This window comes from Salpingoeca rosetta (genome assembly GCF_000188695.1).
Source record: "Salpingoeca rosetta unplaced genomic scaffold supercont1.39, whole genome shotgun sequence".
Lineage (NCBI taxonomy): Eukaryota > Choanoflagellata > Craspedida > Salpingoecidae > Salpingoeca > Salpingoeca rosetta.
This window is the reverse complement of record NW_004754895.1, coordinates 90,937-107,125: the sequence shown is the minus strand read 5'-3', so window position 1 is coordinate 107,125 and position 16,189 is coordinate 90,937. Positions and strand designations below refer to the sequence as shown.

General features: G+C 58.9%; 3 protein-coding genes across 3 annotated transcripts in view; 1 reads left to right on the top strand and 2 right to left on the bottom strand.

The window, feature by feature from the left end:
- Nucleotides 1-2: 2 nt before the first annotated feature.
- On the bottom strand, nt 3-4,047 carry PTSG_11066 (malate dehydrogenase). Its single transcript, XM_004987928.1, has 12 exons — nt 4,015-4,047; nt 3,606-3,734; nt 3,102-3,272; nt 2,825-2,915; nt 2,542-2,611; nt 2,271-2,375; nt 1,880-2,018; nt 1,568-1,666; nt 1,176-1,226; nt 889-990; nt 509-580; nt 3-288 (listed from the first exon to the last, which is right to left on the bottom strand). The coding sequence occupies exons 2-12, from the start codon at nt 3,666-3,668 to the stop codon at nt 220-222; spliced, it is 1,032 nt and encodes a 343-aa protein (XP_004987985.1). The 5' UTR covers nt 3,669-3,734; nt 4,015-4,047; the 3' UTR covers nt 3-219.
- Nucleotides 4,048-4,207: 160 nt separating this feature from the next.
- PTSG_11065 (uncharacterized protein) lies at nt 4,208-9,496 on the top strand (the record flags this gene model as incomplete). Its single annotated transcript, XM_004987927.1, has 7 exons — nt 4,208-4,621; nt 4,876-4,951; nt 5,071-5,161; nt 5,481-7,281; nt 7,492-8,610; nt 8,865-8,999; nt 9,173-9,496. 7 exons carry the CDS (start codon nt 4,208-4,210, stop codon nt 9,494-9,496), a joined length of 3,960 nt encoding a protein of 1,319 aa, XP_004987984.1.
- Nucleotides 9,497-9,909: 413 nt separating this feature from the next.
- PTSG_11064 (TK protein kinase) overlaps nt 9,910-16,189 on the bottom strand; it is an 8,314-nt gene continuing 2,034 nt past the window's right edge. Inside the window, exons 4-8 of the mRNA XM_004987926.1 lie at nt 11,743-16,189; nt 11,146-11,400; nt 10,796-10,950; nt 10,434-10,567; nt 9,910-10,194 (exon numbers count right to left, since the gene is read on the bottom strand). The exon at nt 11,743-16,189 is cut by the window's right edge and continues 133 nt beyond it. Coding sequence (XP_004987983.1) covers nt 10,133-10,194; nt 10,434-10,567; nt 10,796-10,950; nt 11,146-11,400; nt 11,743-16,189 — 5,053 coding nt within the window. The 3' untranslated portion in view covers nt 9,910-10,132. The remainder of the gene's footprint in view (nt 10,195-10,433; nt 10,568-10,795; nt 10,951-11,145; nt 11,401-11,742) is intronic.

The window sequence follows — 16,189 nt, the reverse complement described above, 5'->3', positions numbered from 1 at the left end:
CCCTCTGTCTTGCTGTCTTATTTGATGGTGTATGTAGGGGAGGGAGGTGGCTAGCGGAGGAGCACGCAAAGGAGGAGGGGGGAATGACAGCACGCGTAGGCAGAGCAAAGGAAAGCACTGTGGAGGATGTGGTCAACGTGTAGCGCGTTGCGTATAGATGTGGGATGTAGGGGGATGCATGTGTGTGTGTGTGTGTGTGTGTGTGAAGATGCGAAGTGTTTACTTCTGGTACTGCTCGTGGAACCACTTCTGGCCCTTCTCAATGCTCTTCTGCAGCTCAGGGATGACCTGCAATGCGGGCAAAACACACAGAGAGAGAGAGAGAGTGTGTGTGTGTGTGTGCGTGTGTGTGCGTATGTGAGAGAGAGTGTGTGTGTGTGAGAGAGAGTGTGTGTGTGTGTGTGAGAGTGTGTGAGCGTGTCAAGAGGGAAGATCCATGTTTGCACACACAAAAGCGCTTGCATTTCGCTCACACACAACCACTGCTCCTCCACTCAGGGTGCCGCACCTCTGCCTCGAGCTTCTGCTTCTCGTAGTCGCTGAGGTCGCCCAGGCCGAGGTTGCGCTCAACACCGTTCACCTGTTTGCAAGACACGCATGCGAAACCACACGTGAGCCAAAACAGGGCATGGTGTGACGTGATGTCGTGTCAACAAGGGCAGCAGCACAGCGCACTCGGCTACCAGACTGCTCGTTGAGCTCGACGCAAATCAAACCGTCAATCACACCAGCGCGCTTACACGTCATGCACGTGGCACACACATGCCAAGCACACACACACACACACACACACACACACACACGCCACATGTCACACACACCCCCACGCACACACACACGCCACATGTCACACACACACACACATGCCACATGTCACACACTACTTACGCCGAGCTCGACTTGGCTGGAGAAGTACTGGCAGGACGTGACGTCAGACTCAACCATCGTGCACTCAACAACGTTCTTCTCGCCGTTCAGGGCGCGCACGAGCTGCAGGTGCCAAGTGACGGATAGGAAGAAGGAAGGGTGTGCGTCAGTGCGTGAGTGAGTATGGGTGTTGCGCATCATTGAAACAAGTCACACACAACGTGTGCGCGAGTGTCGAGGGATGCAAGTGTGCACGGCACGGCATGCAACGCATCTGCATTGCGCAAGCTGTGTTGAGTGCAACTCACGGCAAAAGCGAACTGGGCGCCGGCCCAGGCCATGGAGAGCGTGGCAGAACCCTGGGTTACGAGGAGGTGCCGATGGAGATGAGCATCAGCGGAGGGGTAGCGATGCAATTTGCAGATTTGCAGATGCAAACGTTCAGGCCATGCACAAGACATGAACCATACAGACACGGTGCAACGCACAGACACATTCACACAGACACATTCACAGATACACATTCACAGATACACACGCACACTTACGCACACACTTACGCACACACTTACGCACGCACACACACACACACACACACACACACACACACACACACACACACACACACACACACACACACACACACACACACACACACACAAAGCAGACGGCACAGGGCCGCGAGCGGGCGTGGACGTACAGCGCCGGCCTTTGCCTCGACGACTTCGGTGCCGCCGTTCTGGATGCGGTGCGTCAACGCGTCGCGCTCCTCGTCCGTGAACGACGTCGCAGGCTCGGTCTGCACACCGCAAGGAGGGAGGGGGGTGAGGGATGGATTGAGTGTCAGAGGTGTGTTGCGCACGTGGAACGAGCAAGAACCAGCACGTGAGACACAGACGCACTCGCACATGCAGGCGCAATACAATACACGCTTTCACATACATACACAGACACACACACACACACACACATAGACACACGCGTGCATGCACACGCGTGTGTTGTGGCGTACCCTGGAGAGGAGGGGCAGGATGGTGCCGCCTGCATGGCCGCCAATGACGGGAACAGAGACGTCCTTGGGGTCAAAGCCCTTCTTGCCAGCAATGAACGTGCGCGCACGCACAACATCCAGCGTCGTCACACCAAACAGGCTGCCACGTTGTGTTAAATCGGGGGAATAAGAGTGGGTGGGCGAGTTGGCGAGAAGAGTGAGCCGTGCCACACAATGAGCGACACAATTAGAACCATGTACACATAGGAACATAAAAACAGCTACACACAGAGCTACACACAGAGCTACACACACACGAACACACACACACAAGCACACACATACACACGAACACACACACACACACACACACACGCCCGCAGCGCGATATGGCAGCGGCCGTGGCGGTTACCGGCGCGGGTCGTAGACGCCGTGCTTCTTGAGGGCCTCAGCAGCAATGGCGACGGTGCTGTTGACGGGGTTGGAGATGACAGCAATGCACGCCTCGGGGCAGTTGCTGCAACATCGACAAACAACGCGTGACAGTCATGGTGGCGATGTGGAGGAGGAAGGGGAGAGGGGAGGGTGCGTTAGTAAAGCAGCGACACAGCTCAGAAAGAGGGGCGAGGTGGAAGGGGACGTGCACGAGACAACACGTGACAATAGGGTGTGCGTGTGCGTACATGGCGCAGGCCTCGGCGAGGGAGGCGACGATGGAGGCGTTGGTGTTGAAGAGATCATCGCGGGTCATGCCTGACACACACGCACGGGGGATTGTTTTTGGGGGGGGGGATGATAGGGGGAAATGTCATGGTGAGGGGGGAGAGAGAGAGAGAGAAAGCAACGCGGCAACGCTCAACATAGCGAACAGAGTCATCAGAGTGCAAGCAAGCACGTTCACACATTTGTTGCACACGGTATCGTGCAAACATGCAATTTCGAAGTACCCCCCGCGGCATAAAGCACCTGGCTTGCGGGGAACACCGGCGGGGATGATGACAATGTTGGAGCCCTTGAGGGCATCGGCAAGCTCGCCCTCGCCGTCGTGGCCAGTGACCTACACCAACGTGGACAAGTTAATGGTCGGGAAATGGATTGGGGGGGGGGGAGGGTGAGCAAAGAAGTGACACAAAAGCAAAAGCGGTGCACATACACACACACACACACATATGCAAGCACACACACACACACACGCGCGCGCGCAAGCACGCAAACCCCTTCATACACACCGACAAACGCACACCTTGGCGGCGGTGTCAATGTGGCTGAGGTCAGCCGCGACACCCTTGGCGTGCTGGATATCGTACACGGCAACCTCGTCCACAAAGGCGGGCGGGTGCGACAGCTTCATCAGCATGGACAGGGGCTGGCCAATACCACCAGCACCGCCAAGCACGGCAACCTTCATGTTGTTCTGCGTGAAGGGGTCAAGGGTGAACATGTGCCGTTGAACAGTGGTGCAGAAAAATGCAAGTTTCATACGCGCACAGCCAACGCCGTCGTTCACGCACACGCATGAAGTCGTTCACACACACACGCACACGAAGTTGTTCACACACACACACACACACATAAAGTCGTTCACACACACACACACACATAAAGTCGTTCACACACACAGTCGTTCACACGCACACAAAGTCGTTCACACACACATAAAGTCGTTCACACACACAGTCGTTCACACGCACACAAAGTCGTTCACACACACACACGCACACACACACACACACACACACACACCAACCTGGACGGAGGTGGAGAGGCTGCGCGCAGCGGGCGCAAACTTGATGGCGCGAGACAGCATCATGATGTAGTTGTGCAAAAAGGTCAAGCAACGACTGACAGAGAGAGAGAGAGAGAGAGAGAACAAGACCTGCAGACATGCACACCACGCACATCCGTCAGTGAACAAAGGGAAAGAAAGGCCCAGCCAGTGAGTGTAAACAAAACAAGAGGCTGTCATGCCATACATATACATTGCACGCATGCATGGTGTCGAATCCACTTCCACTCTCCCTCCTCTTCACACCCTCTCCCCCTCTCCCTCTCTACCCCTCCTCTTTTCTCTCAATCCTACACCACCATCATCCATCGCCAAGCGAAGCAACCACAGACAGCACAGACAGCACAGCACGCTGCAGCACTTCACGAACCAGCAACGCGAGGCATTGGCAGCAAGTTGTGCGGATTGCGAAAATTGGCTACATCTTCAAACAAATCACGTTTTTGCTTGGATAGGGTTGCAAATTGTAAACCACCCTTTTCATGGTGTGCGGAACGGTCGACCGCAATTTGCAAAACACAAGCCAACCTCCCCAAAAACAACAACAACGACAACCGGCCAATATGGGGTGGGGGAGGAACAAGAAGAAGAAGACAACGCCCATCACAGCAGGCGCTGGCGATGGTGCTGGTGGCGACGGGGCAAGTGGCGATGGACAGGTGGCGCAGGCGGCAGCAGCCTCGTTTCACCGTGCGTTCGCTGACCTTGACGGTGACGACATGGACAGCAGTTCCGCTGCTCCGTTTGATTCCAGCGACATGGGCAGCAGCAGCAGCGATGACGAGGGCGACGGCAGCAACAAGAAGAAGAAGAAGAAGAAGAAGAAGAAGAAAAAGGACAAGAAGAAGCAGCAGCGTAAGAAGGGCAAGGGCGTGAAGAACAAGAAGAAGAAAGGAAAGCACCTCACACGACAAGTCAGCGTTGTCGCCACCACACTTTCAAGCAACCCTGCATTCCAGGACGGGAAAGACAACAAGGTGGCAGTGGCGTCCGAGTGTGTGTGTGTGTGGGTGTGGGTGTGTGTGTCTGTGCGTGTGTGTCTGTGTGTATGTATGTGTGTGTGTGTCTGTATGTCTGCATGTCCACCTATATGCACTTGTGTGCACTTTGACGATCTTCATCTCCGTCCTTCTGTGTGCTGATTCGTTGTTCCACGGCCTTGCATCCCCCCTTATCTGCAAACGTGTGATCATACATGCTCACGCGTTGGCCACGTTGTGTATGCGCGCAGAAAAACAACCGAAGGTCCACAGCCAGCACCGTCACGCCCAGCATGTCAGACGATCCAAAGGACTTTCAGTTCCAAGGTGCGTGCATGCGTGTGTGAGTGTGTTCGTGCACATGCTATCATGCCGATGAACTTTTGTTCATCATCTCACTCTGTCGTTTCATTTCTCATTTGCCTGCAATTCCCGCTCTCTTGCAGTTGGCGTCAATGCCAAGTGGCGTGCGTCTGAGCTTGCAGATTCTGGGCAGTGGCAAAACGCTCGCGACATGTACCTTGTCGCTGTTGAAAAGTGAGCGTGTGCGTGGGGGTGCAGTGATCGGGCATGTGTGTTTGTCCTTGCTGCATCGCTCCAAATCACCATCACCTGCACAACCACCTGTCCAACATTGACAACCTCCAACACATTACTCACTCACTCACTCACTCACTCATTCAACTAACTCAACTCGCACACTCATTCAACTCACTCACTCACACACCCACACTCACTCACTCACTCACTCACTCACTCGCTCACACACCCACACTCACTCACTCCCCCCTCCCAACACCCACACCCACACACACACGCACACACACTCACCCCCCCCCCGCCACATGATGTGCAGGTTTTCGTCGTGGTTGCAGCTGCACGGGAGCCCGCGCGACAGCAAACAGAAGCGCATGGCCATGCAGTACAAGGACGAGTGCGAGATGCTGGCCGACGAGCTGAGTCGCGCATATGGACTGCCACCTTCGGCGGTCGTTCGCGGCGCTGCCCAATTCTTCGTCAAGTACTATGGCGTGATTGAGGACCTGACAGACTGGTCGTGCCTCTCGTCACGCTCGGAGGTGCTGGACGTCATTGACAGCGCCAAGTACGACGGCCTGCTGCCCTGGCGGCTGCCCAACACAGACATCTCCATCCTCACCGTCTCCGTGTATGGGCTGAAGATCACGGACCAGATGATGTCTGAGCCACCGCTGATGCGAGAGCCCCTGTACGCCGTGGCCAGCTACAACTGCGTGCAGGAGGCGGAGGGGCATTTCGCCCTGCTGATCAAGACAGGTGACCCGGACACGGGCGAGTTCTTTGCGCACGTGCTTGAGATTGGCGACGAGCGACGCGCCACAGAGGTGTGCTCGCTGATCGAGCGCATGATCGCCGAGGCATTCAAGCAGGCCCACCCCTTTGAGGAGGCGCACCCCGTCGACGACCTGCCGCCAGCGCCCCCGCTGCCGCCGCGCATGTACGCGTCAGATGACGTGGGCGGGTTCAGGAGCGACGACGACACGGGCGACTTCTTGCACACGGCAGGCCGCGGGTCAAGCATTGGCGGGGTCACCAGCGGAGGCAGCACACGCCGGTCGAAGCGGCTGGTGCGCGGCAGCAAGCGAGAGAAGTCCAAGGCAGCGTTGCTCGAGGAGACGGCGGCGTTCAAGCCCGTGCAGGCGTCGCAGGGCGCTGTTGGCGACATGGGCACGGTGATCGACTTCATGCAGCTGCTGCAGTCGGAACTTGACGATGACGAGCTGTCTGAGTTTGCTGCCCTCATGCGCTCGTACCGTGCACTGCAGGGCGGCATTGGCATCATGCCGTTTTGCAACAAGTTCTATCGCCTGTGCGGACAGGACAGGCAGGACCTGTTCAAGGCCATCCGCCCCTTCATCAACAACGACCACCTGCCCAAGTTTGACGAGTTTGTGACGCTGCTGTTCCGCGGGCGCGAGTCGCCGCAGCCAACACCGACCGACACGGGGGCACGCCGCGTGTCTGCGCGCGGCTCCGGTGGCGCCGGTGCCCGCAGCAGAGGTAGCCGGGACGAGAGCAAGGGTGGTAGCAGCACGGCAATACACGAGGTTGAGCCTGGGGCGGACGATGTGGACACGGCAGATGTAGCCTCCATCGCCGTGGCGTCGAGGAAGGCATCACGCGATATTGCCGTCAGCACTCGCACCTCCCTCTCACAGGGCACCGCCGCAGCCGCTGTTCAGCCGTCCAGCAATGATGACACGAGCCCTAATGGCGATGCGCAAGCAACTGGCAGTGCATCCACAACAGCGCCACCTCCTCCACCTCCGCCACCGCCACCACCACCACCACCACCGCCACCACCGCCTGGCGGGTTGATTGCGGGGCCGTCGGCAACAGGGGCAGCAGCAGGCGGTGTGGAGAGGGGCAAGAGCGAGGATGAAGAGGAGGAGAAGGAGAAGGAGAAGGAGGAAGACGAGAAGAGTGGGGAGGAGCAAGCGGAGGGTGAGGAAGCGGAAATCGAGGAAGATGAGGAGAAGGAAGGGTCTGCAGCAACAGGCGCCGCGGTGCTTGCAGGCAAAGAGACAGCGCCATCTGCTGCTGCTGCACGTGAGCGCGTTCGGGCCGAGGCTGGACCTGACGTTGATGACGACGACGACGACGACGACGATGGTTTGGTACGCGCTGCGTTTAGTTTTAGTTTGGCTGTTGCGGGATCTTGTGCTTGTTGTCGCGCTTGCGTTCGGGGTTTTAGCTCTGCTTTGGTGTGCTCCTGGAGTCACTTCACGTCCTATCATCTCACCCCACCACTGCCACCACCACCACCACCACGACTACGTTTTTTTTTATTATTGCCGCCTGTGTGCCTGTTTGCTGTTCTCCAACAGGACCCAACCCTGAAGGCGTGGTTCAAGCGCAAGAAACGCCTCGAATCGTCCTCAGCGGGTGCAGATAAAGGCAACGATGACAGCAGCGACACCGCTGCTGTGCTGCCGCCGTGGGCTGCAGACGTGAGGCGACCGCTTGCTAATGTTGCTCGCGGCACGACGACAGGCACCACCATCCTCCCACCAGAACCGGTGCCAGTGCCGCAGCTGCGCCCGGCTACAACAGCAGCAGCCGCACAATACCAGCAGCCGCAACAACAACAGCAACAGGCAGCGTCAGCGTGGGGAGTTTCACAGCAACAGCAACAGCACCAGCAGCAGCAACAAGTGTTTGAGCAACAGCAGCAGCAGCAACAGCAGCAATCGCAGCAAGAATTGTTGCAGAAGCGAAGTCAGCTGGACAACATCTTGAACAAACGGACGCCTGGTGCAGTGCCACCGCCACCACCTCCCACACAACAGCAGCAAGCAGCCACATACGCCCAGCCATACCAACCGCAGTCGCAGGCATACCCGCCAACACAGCCAGTCTATCAGCCACCGCAACAACAACAGCAGCAGCAGGCTGGCTACCAGCAGGCATCGTACTCACAACAGCAGCAGCCCGCATTCGCCGCGGCGACAGCAGCGGCACCGGTGTATGGGTCATCTTTGCAGGCAACACAGCCGTTTGCTGTGCAGGAGGCTGAAGGCACGCGGCCGCCGTGGCTACGGGAGGTGGAGGCGAACAAACAGCGACGACTCGATGCTTTACTCGGCAGCAGAAACCAACAGCAGCAACAACCGCAACAGCAACAGCAACACCAGCAACAATACCTGCAACAACAGCAGCAACAGCAACGTGTACAGAGCCGCCCACCACCGACCGCCGTCATGCCATCAACCACCTCGGCAGCGCCGCCGCCACCACCACCAGCGTCATCGGCAGGGTTGGCCTCGTCGTCTGCGACCGCCGCTTCGCTTTCGAGCCCGTGGGCACTGCAGCGCATGAACCGGGAGCCAGCGCCGCCAAAGTTGACACAGCAACAGGCGCAACAGCAGCAACAGCAGCAACAGCAGCAGGCGCAGGCGTACAAGCCGCCGCCACTGCAGGGCGAGCGGTCGCCCAATTGGATCAAGGTGTGTTTTTTTGTTTGTTTGTTTGTTTGTTTGTTTGTTTGTTTGTTTGTTTGTTTGTTTGTTTGTGTGTTTGTTTGTTTGTTTGTTTGTTTGTTTGTTTGTTTGTTTGTTTGTTTGTTTGTTTGTTTGTGTGTTTGTTTGTTTGTTTGTTTGTTTGTTTGTTTGTTTGCATCACCGCAAGCATGACCACGACCCCTCAACGCCACCTGCACCACCTCACCCTCCCTTGTGCCTCATCGCTTTCCACACCGCAGCTGGCGAAGGAGCGGCGGCAGCAGCGGTTGACTGAGCCCGACCGCCAGCGCGAGGCCGAGGAGGAGGCGGAGCAGCAGCGCTGGCAGGGCGTGCCCACGTGGAAACGCAAAGTGCTCGAGCGGAAGGAGGCAGAGGTACACGTGTTTGTTTGTTTGTTTTGTCAAGGCGCGTTTTTGTTGTCTTGTAACAACATATTCATCGCGTTTTCACGCGCTGCATGTCTTGCCTCGAAACGCTCGCGCTTGCCATGCACACACCATTCACTCATGATGCACCCACTCACACCCCTCGATCGTCTCCTCGACAGGCCATGCTGCCAGCGCTGAAGCAGCAGGCCATCGACAACTACTGGCGGCAGCGGGAACAGGAGCTGTCCCATCTGCCAAACTTCAAGCGGGAGGTGATGATCAAGAAGGAGAAGGAGGAAGTCAAGCACGGCTTCAGGCGATTGCCACCCGAAATCTTCAAGAGCATCCAGGTGCCGGGCAAGAGTGCGCCAAGTGGCCCGCCACCGCGCCTGCCGCAACAGCAGCAGCCACGACCACCAATGCCAGCACAACAGCAGCAGTCGTCATCATCGTCGAGCACGACGGGGAGTGGCGTCTTCCTCCCACCGCCACCCCCAATTTGATTCCACTCTTTTATCTCCTGACATGTACACACACACACACACCACACACACACACACACACCACACACACACACACACACACACACACACACACACACACACACACACACACACACACACACACACACACAACCTCTCTCCTCTTCCTGCCTCATACCACCACATCACATTACCTGCACGCACCTCTGTTGTCTTCCTCCTTTTATTCCGTGCTTCCTTCTGAGCCGTAATCGAGTTTGATTGTTCGCATGCCGTTTGCGTTTGTTGTCTTGTTCTCGCGCTTGTGCGCCTTGTACCCACACATAGCATGCACGACTGCCTGCGTGCGACTGTTGCTATTCAGCCCCGATATCTCTTCCACCCCCTGCTGGTGCTCACGATGCGACTCTTGTTTGTATTTTGTCGCACGCACGCGGTCATTGGCGTCGTTTATTACACACACATACACACCCACGCGTTCGGCTAAGCCATAACCAAGGGCAGGAGAACAGGAGGGGGGGGGGCAAGCTCTACGAGCAACAAGGTAGAAGAAGGCTTGACATGATGATGATGCATGAACTGGATGGAGGGACGTGGAATGCGTGTTTGGTCGATTACAATCACAGAAACAAAGGGAGACGAGGAGGTGAGACCACGTTACGATGGACCGCCAAAGTTGTACTTCTTGTTCAGCTGCGCCTTGTGGTGTTCCATTGCACCTGTGTGTGAAATTGCGTACAATGTTGTGTGAGGCGATGAATGCAATGACAAGGGCTTGCAGTGGCGAAGAGTTGCACGACCAACACACAAAGAACCCACAAGCAAGCAAGAGTGCTGCACAGGCATCGAAGCACCCCACAACGGACGGCACAAGCCAAGATACAACCCACAACAACCCAGAACTGGTCTCAACACCAATGGCGCATCACATCATTCACAGCAGCAGCAGCAGACGCACCGCGCTGGATGGCGATCTCGCTCTCGAGGCGGTCCACCAAATCGGGAAAGACGGGGCGATGGGCAGGCGTCTGGTGCCAGCAACTCATCATCAACGCACGCATGCGGTCGTTTGCTGCTGACGGCGGCGATAGCCTGCAAGGGGGGGTCCGTGATGTGTTGATCGGGGAACACAGGGCGCATGCGAACTGTAAGCAAAGGAGTGAAAGCACACATACAAATGCACAAGCACACGCACACGCACACGCACACGCACACGCACACGCACACACATACAACACACACGCGCACAACGCACACGCAGACAAACACACACACATACACACAAATAAGCACATGCACACAATACAGCGCGCGACGTACCGTTGGCCTGACGATAGCATGGCCAGCACGTCTTGCTCCGACATGCCCGCGAACGGCTTCTGGCCATTGGTCAGCAGCTCCCACATGACGACACCGAATGCCCACACATCCGTTGCTTTGGTCAAATCAGACGCCCCAGACAGCAGCTCAAGCGCCTGCATGAACAGATGAACGAACGTGATGAAGGCGGGCATCAGCGAGGCGAATGCCAGCAGCACTTTGGCGAGTAAACATCAACACGTCGAGCCACACGCACACACATGTACGCACACACACTCAGACACACACACACGCACACGCACACGCACGCGCACACACACGTCCATTCGCACACGCATGCATACACACACCTTCCAAGGGAACTTGACGACGGGAAACGGCGACTGGTAGCTGTCCAGACGGGCGAGGCGGTGGATCTTGACCTTCTTGCTTCGCGAGAGGAGCAGCATGTCAAGCTGCAGTGCACCGTTCATCACGCCATGCTCGTGCAAGTGCTGCATGCCATCTGCAATCTGCTGGGCAAAGTCGAGCAGATCCGGCACGCGCAGCTGTGGCCCCAGCGCGCGCCGCTCCCCTTCCTGCTGCACATACCGCTTCAGGTCACCCTGGTGATGGTGGTAGCGGTGATGGCGGTGGTTGTTGTGTTTGTGGCGTTGGCAAGATGCGTGATGAGATGTTTGTGGCGGGGAGGAGGGGAGTGCAAAGCGCGCGTGCACACGCACAAACAAACAAACAAACAACCAACCAACCAACCAACCAACCAAGCAACCAACCAACAAACCAACCCACCAACCAAGCAACCAAGCAACCAACAAACCAAGCAACCAAGCAACCAAGCAACCAACAAACCAAGCAACCAACCAAGCAACCAAGCAACCAACAAACAAACAAACAAAAAAACAAACACATAGACACACACATGGACCAGCAGAACTACCAAGACGCACCAGGTCTGATTTCTCGTGGAGGATGAGGACGGGGGCGCGCTGCGATGCAATGCCGAGCACCTCGATGATGTTCGGGTGGTGCAGCGCCCCAAGCACGCGCGCCTCAGCCACAAGCGAAGCGACATCAAACATGCGGTTGTTGGTGTGCAGGCGGTGGGCGATGACGGGCTGGCCCTTGAAGATTGCGTCATGCACAGCCCCAAAGCGACCGGTGGTGAGCGAGCGCCGGAAGATGACTTGTGTCGGCCGTACCTCCAGCGACGGCAGGTCCGTGGCAGCAACCTGACCGACAGAGGAGCCATCAAAGCGCTTCTGCAGTACAAACGCCAGCTCTTCCTGCAGCGTTGCGTTGGAGAGACGTGCCTCCTCCCCAGCCCTCACCCGCCGCTCAGCAGCCCGCCACAGCAGCACGGCAGCAACCGCGCCAACCGCAACCCCAGATAGTGCAGCAGCCACCATCCCACCATTGCTCACGGGCCGGCTCGACGACGACGATGATGACGATGATGATGATGATGATGATGTTGATGATGCTGATGATGATGCCTGGGTAGAGCTATCCTCCACAGCGTCCACGGCAGCCGTGAGGACTTCAATCACAATACCGGGCCCCTCTCCAGCTTCTGTACGCGCTGTCACGTTGAGCGAGAACGCGCGTGCAGCCTGCAGGCCGTCCACCACCAGCACAAGCGGCTCAGCGCCAATACCGCCACCAGGCAGCCGCGCTGCGGGGAGCGCAGCGGCGGCGATGGGGCGCGTGCTGTTGTCGGTGACTGTGCTGAGGTGCACGCGGTACGCCAGCAGCACGCCATTGAGCGGATCCGGTGGCGTCAGCTGCAGGGAGATGCTGCGCGTGGTTGTGTCTGTTGGGGACAGCCCGCTGGGCCGGCTTGGCGGCGCCTGCGCTGTCAGCACGTGGTAAGGGCGGGATCGAAGCTGGTTGTTGTGGAAGGTGAAGGCGTATGTGGTGTACGGCAGCAGAGATGCGCGCACGTTGACGGTGGCCTGGTCCCTGCTGATGGAGGCAACGTTTGCGCGCGGCGCGAGCGTGGTGCGGTTGTTCGAATCACGCACCACCCAAAACGTAGACCCCGTGATCTGAAGCTCCTGCGCCAGGAGAAAGCTCACGGACCCGTCACCTTCAATGGTGTGCGTGAGGATGACGGGTACAGACGTGAGCGAGAACTCAACGTTCTGTGTGCCGTTGATGGCGGTGGCAGGCGGGAGCGCGGACGTGTCGAGGTAGTGGAGGCACGATTGCTTGGCTGGCAGCCAGCACGACAGGAACAAGGGCCGCACTGCAACCTCAAATAGGCGGTTCACCCGCAAGTACACGCCCGTTGATGTGACAATGTCCTCAAACACAGGCGTGCGCACACCGTACAGGGACAGGTCCTCTGCAAGCACGTGGTACGCGGCCGCGCGCGTGCCGTCCTGCAAAACAGTTGGCTCCCATTGCAGCCACACCGCGCGAGATTCGCTCTCTGGTCCGAGCGTGGTTGCCTCATTGAAGCGCACGCGTGCTACTCGTTGTGCTGCGCTGATGGAGGTGGCAGTCACGGGCAAAGAGCGGCGGGAAAGCGGCCCGAGAGACGGGTGGACCAACTGAACGCTGAAGCGATGGCGCGTGCCTGCAGGCAACTGCTGCACCAGCAATTCAAACGCAAGGACTTCAACATCTACATCATCGTCGTCGCCGTCGTCGTCGTTGCTGTTCGTAGGAGGCGTTGAGGTCATGGCGCTGATGAGCTTTGACAGCAAGTATGGGCCACCGCGGCTGTCAGCATAGCACGGGGATGCGGTGAAGGTTGGAGTGGGCTGGGCACCGTTGCTCCCATTGTCACTTACATCGTTGGCACCGCTTGTGGTGTTGTCTCCATGCGAGGGCGAAACAGCAGCAGTCGGTGCCTCTGCTGACAGGGCAGGGATGGTGGTGATGGGCGCACCGTCGACAAAGACGCGGAAAAACAGCGACTGGAACGATACCGGCACGTTGACGCCCGTAAGCGTGGAGGCGACGTCTGCAAACGTGCTTGCAGGCACGGTCCATTGGAAGAGCACCTCGCTGGACGACAGCGGGCGTGCAATGACTGCGTCGAGGTTGGGCAGCAGCGGCGGTGTGTGGAAGGAGATGGCTGATGATGCCGCATGCCTGCAGGTGCTGTTTGCTGCGGTGGTGCTGGAGCCCACGCCGCTAACCCCAATGGTGACGGTGTACGTCGTGTCTGGCATCAGCTGCGAGAACACGAGCGTGAACCCGTCCCAGTCCCAAAACCCGCGGCCCCCGCTCAGCGCCACGTCGATGGTGGGTGGCGCACTGCCCGTTGCCGCCGTCTCCACCGCCACCACCGCACGCGTGGGCGCAACCTGCGACACGCTCGGGGCAACGCGAGCACAGCGGCACGCCACGGTGAGCGTACTCAGTGCCCAGCGGTCCAGCGTGAGCAGGGGCGCGCTGGCGGTGAGGGCGGGGGAGATTGGGGCGGTGTCGTTCGCCATGGTCGACGACGACGATGATGATGATGATGACGATGATGATGATGACGACGATGATGCTGCTGATGATAGCGGGGCAATGGCGAGGAGGTCTGGGGATGCCAGCAGCGCCGTGATCGATTGCGGGAATGACAGGTCGGACACAGACGCAGCCATCACCGCAGCCGTGGGCGTGGTGTGCGTGCTAGCCATGTTGGCAGACCAGAGTATGTGCACCAGCATGATTCCATCGCCACTGACCCACCGCTGCACACGCGCTACAGGTGTGATCAGGTCAGAGACACGCGCCACCACAATGTCCTCATCTGAAGCGTCAAAACTGCCACCACCGCTGCCGCTGCCGCTGTCCGTGGCGTTGGCGGTTGGGCCGGCAACGTGCAGCACGTACTCCGAGCACAGAGCCGGGTTTGAGGTTGCGCCATCCAGAAGTTCGCACACCGCAGACGCGAGCGGTGCTGCCGTTGCAGATGTGGTGGTGGTGGTGGTGTTGACCTGGCAGTCAGCAGGGCAGGATGTGGCGGGGAGCGCGCCGCAGCGGGCCGATGTTGGCGACTGGCACCGCCCGGCACCGTTCCATTCGCAGCGTGGCACGGGGCATGCCTCGCGGGTGAGGAATGTCGTGCATGAAGGGTGGGGTTGCCCCTGCAGCAGCGACGGCACAGGCGGCGTTCCCAGCGGCGCGAGGGCGAGCTTGTCGACAAACACGAGCGGCGCTGTTGGGTCTGCGACGTTGCGCAGGGACACGCTGAGGGAGGGCGCCTGCTGCATGGTGCCCGTCAGCGGGGTGAGGGCGAGCGTGCCTGCATGCACCCACGTCATGTCGCCGGTGCAAGGGATGACGATGGGGATGGTGGGCTGGTGTGCGACGTGGTCGCGAGGGCCGAGAAGAACGGAGGACACGCGGTCGGCGAGCGGGGCGCAGCGGGCGTGCAGGTAGAGGCTGGCGCTCGCTTGCCCACGAAGGCCGTCGGCGAAGGGCGCACCCTGCTGGTTGATGAGCGCCGTCACAATCTGGGTGGAGAGGGTGCGGGTGGTGCGAAGGCCACGCAGCACCTGCCCACGGGTGGTGAAGGTGGCCACCTCCCACGCGGCCTCGCTCGCACCACGAAGCAACAGCGTCATCGTCTCCGCCTCAATGACGGGGTGTGCAGGTGCACTGCCAGTCGGCTCAAAGCACGTGGCAGCGTCGCACGTGTGCACAGCGCGCAGCATCACGGCCGCTGTTCCACTCGACGGTGGCGCGGTGGCGGCTGCGGCTGCGGTGGCGGTGAAGCAGGAGTCGAATGCGGCCGTGACGGCAGCACCGGTAATGGCGCTGATGCAGCTGGTGTCCGTGAAGAAACGCCACTGCAGGCTGCCGTCTGCCCAGTCTGGCCGCACACTCGCAAACGACGCGTGCAGCGCGCTTGTTGGTGGCAGCGGCTGGCATTGCTCGGGGACATAGCGGTGGCAGACGGTCGGCCCACCTGCGCTGCAGCGGGGGCGTGTACCGTACTCGCACAGCAGCACGGTTGGTGGGATTGGCGGTGGTAGTGCAGTTGCAGCTGTGGTGAGACGCGGGCCGTGCCCAGGCAGCACCGTGTCTGTGACCGCCTCCCAGTCCGCCAGAAGATCAACAGTCGGTGGCAGCGCAGTAGCTGTGGATGACAACGGTGATGAAGCTGTTGTCGTCGTGGATGCGAGCCATTCCGGGAGTGCAAGTGACACGGCCACGCCGGGGAGGTTACGTGTGGGCGGTGATAAGGCAGCAACCCAGGTGGTGCCTGCGGTGATGGAGGCGTTGGTTGGATGTGTGGTGATGGCGTTGACGGCGACCGGTGTGGTTGCAGTCGCATCACCCGTGAACACGCTCGAGGGGGCAAGCGTCAGGCTGAGGGACGCAGCTGCCGGCGATGATGGCGATGATGGCGATGATGACGTGAGGACATGCGGCGGGGTGTAGTGGATGCGG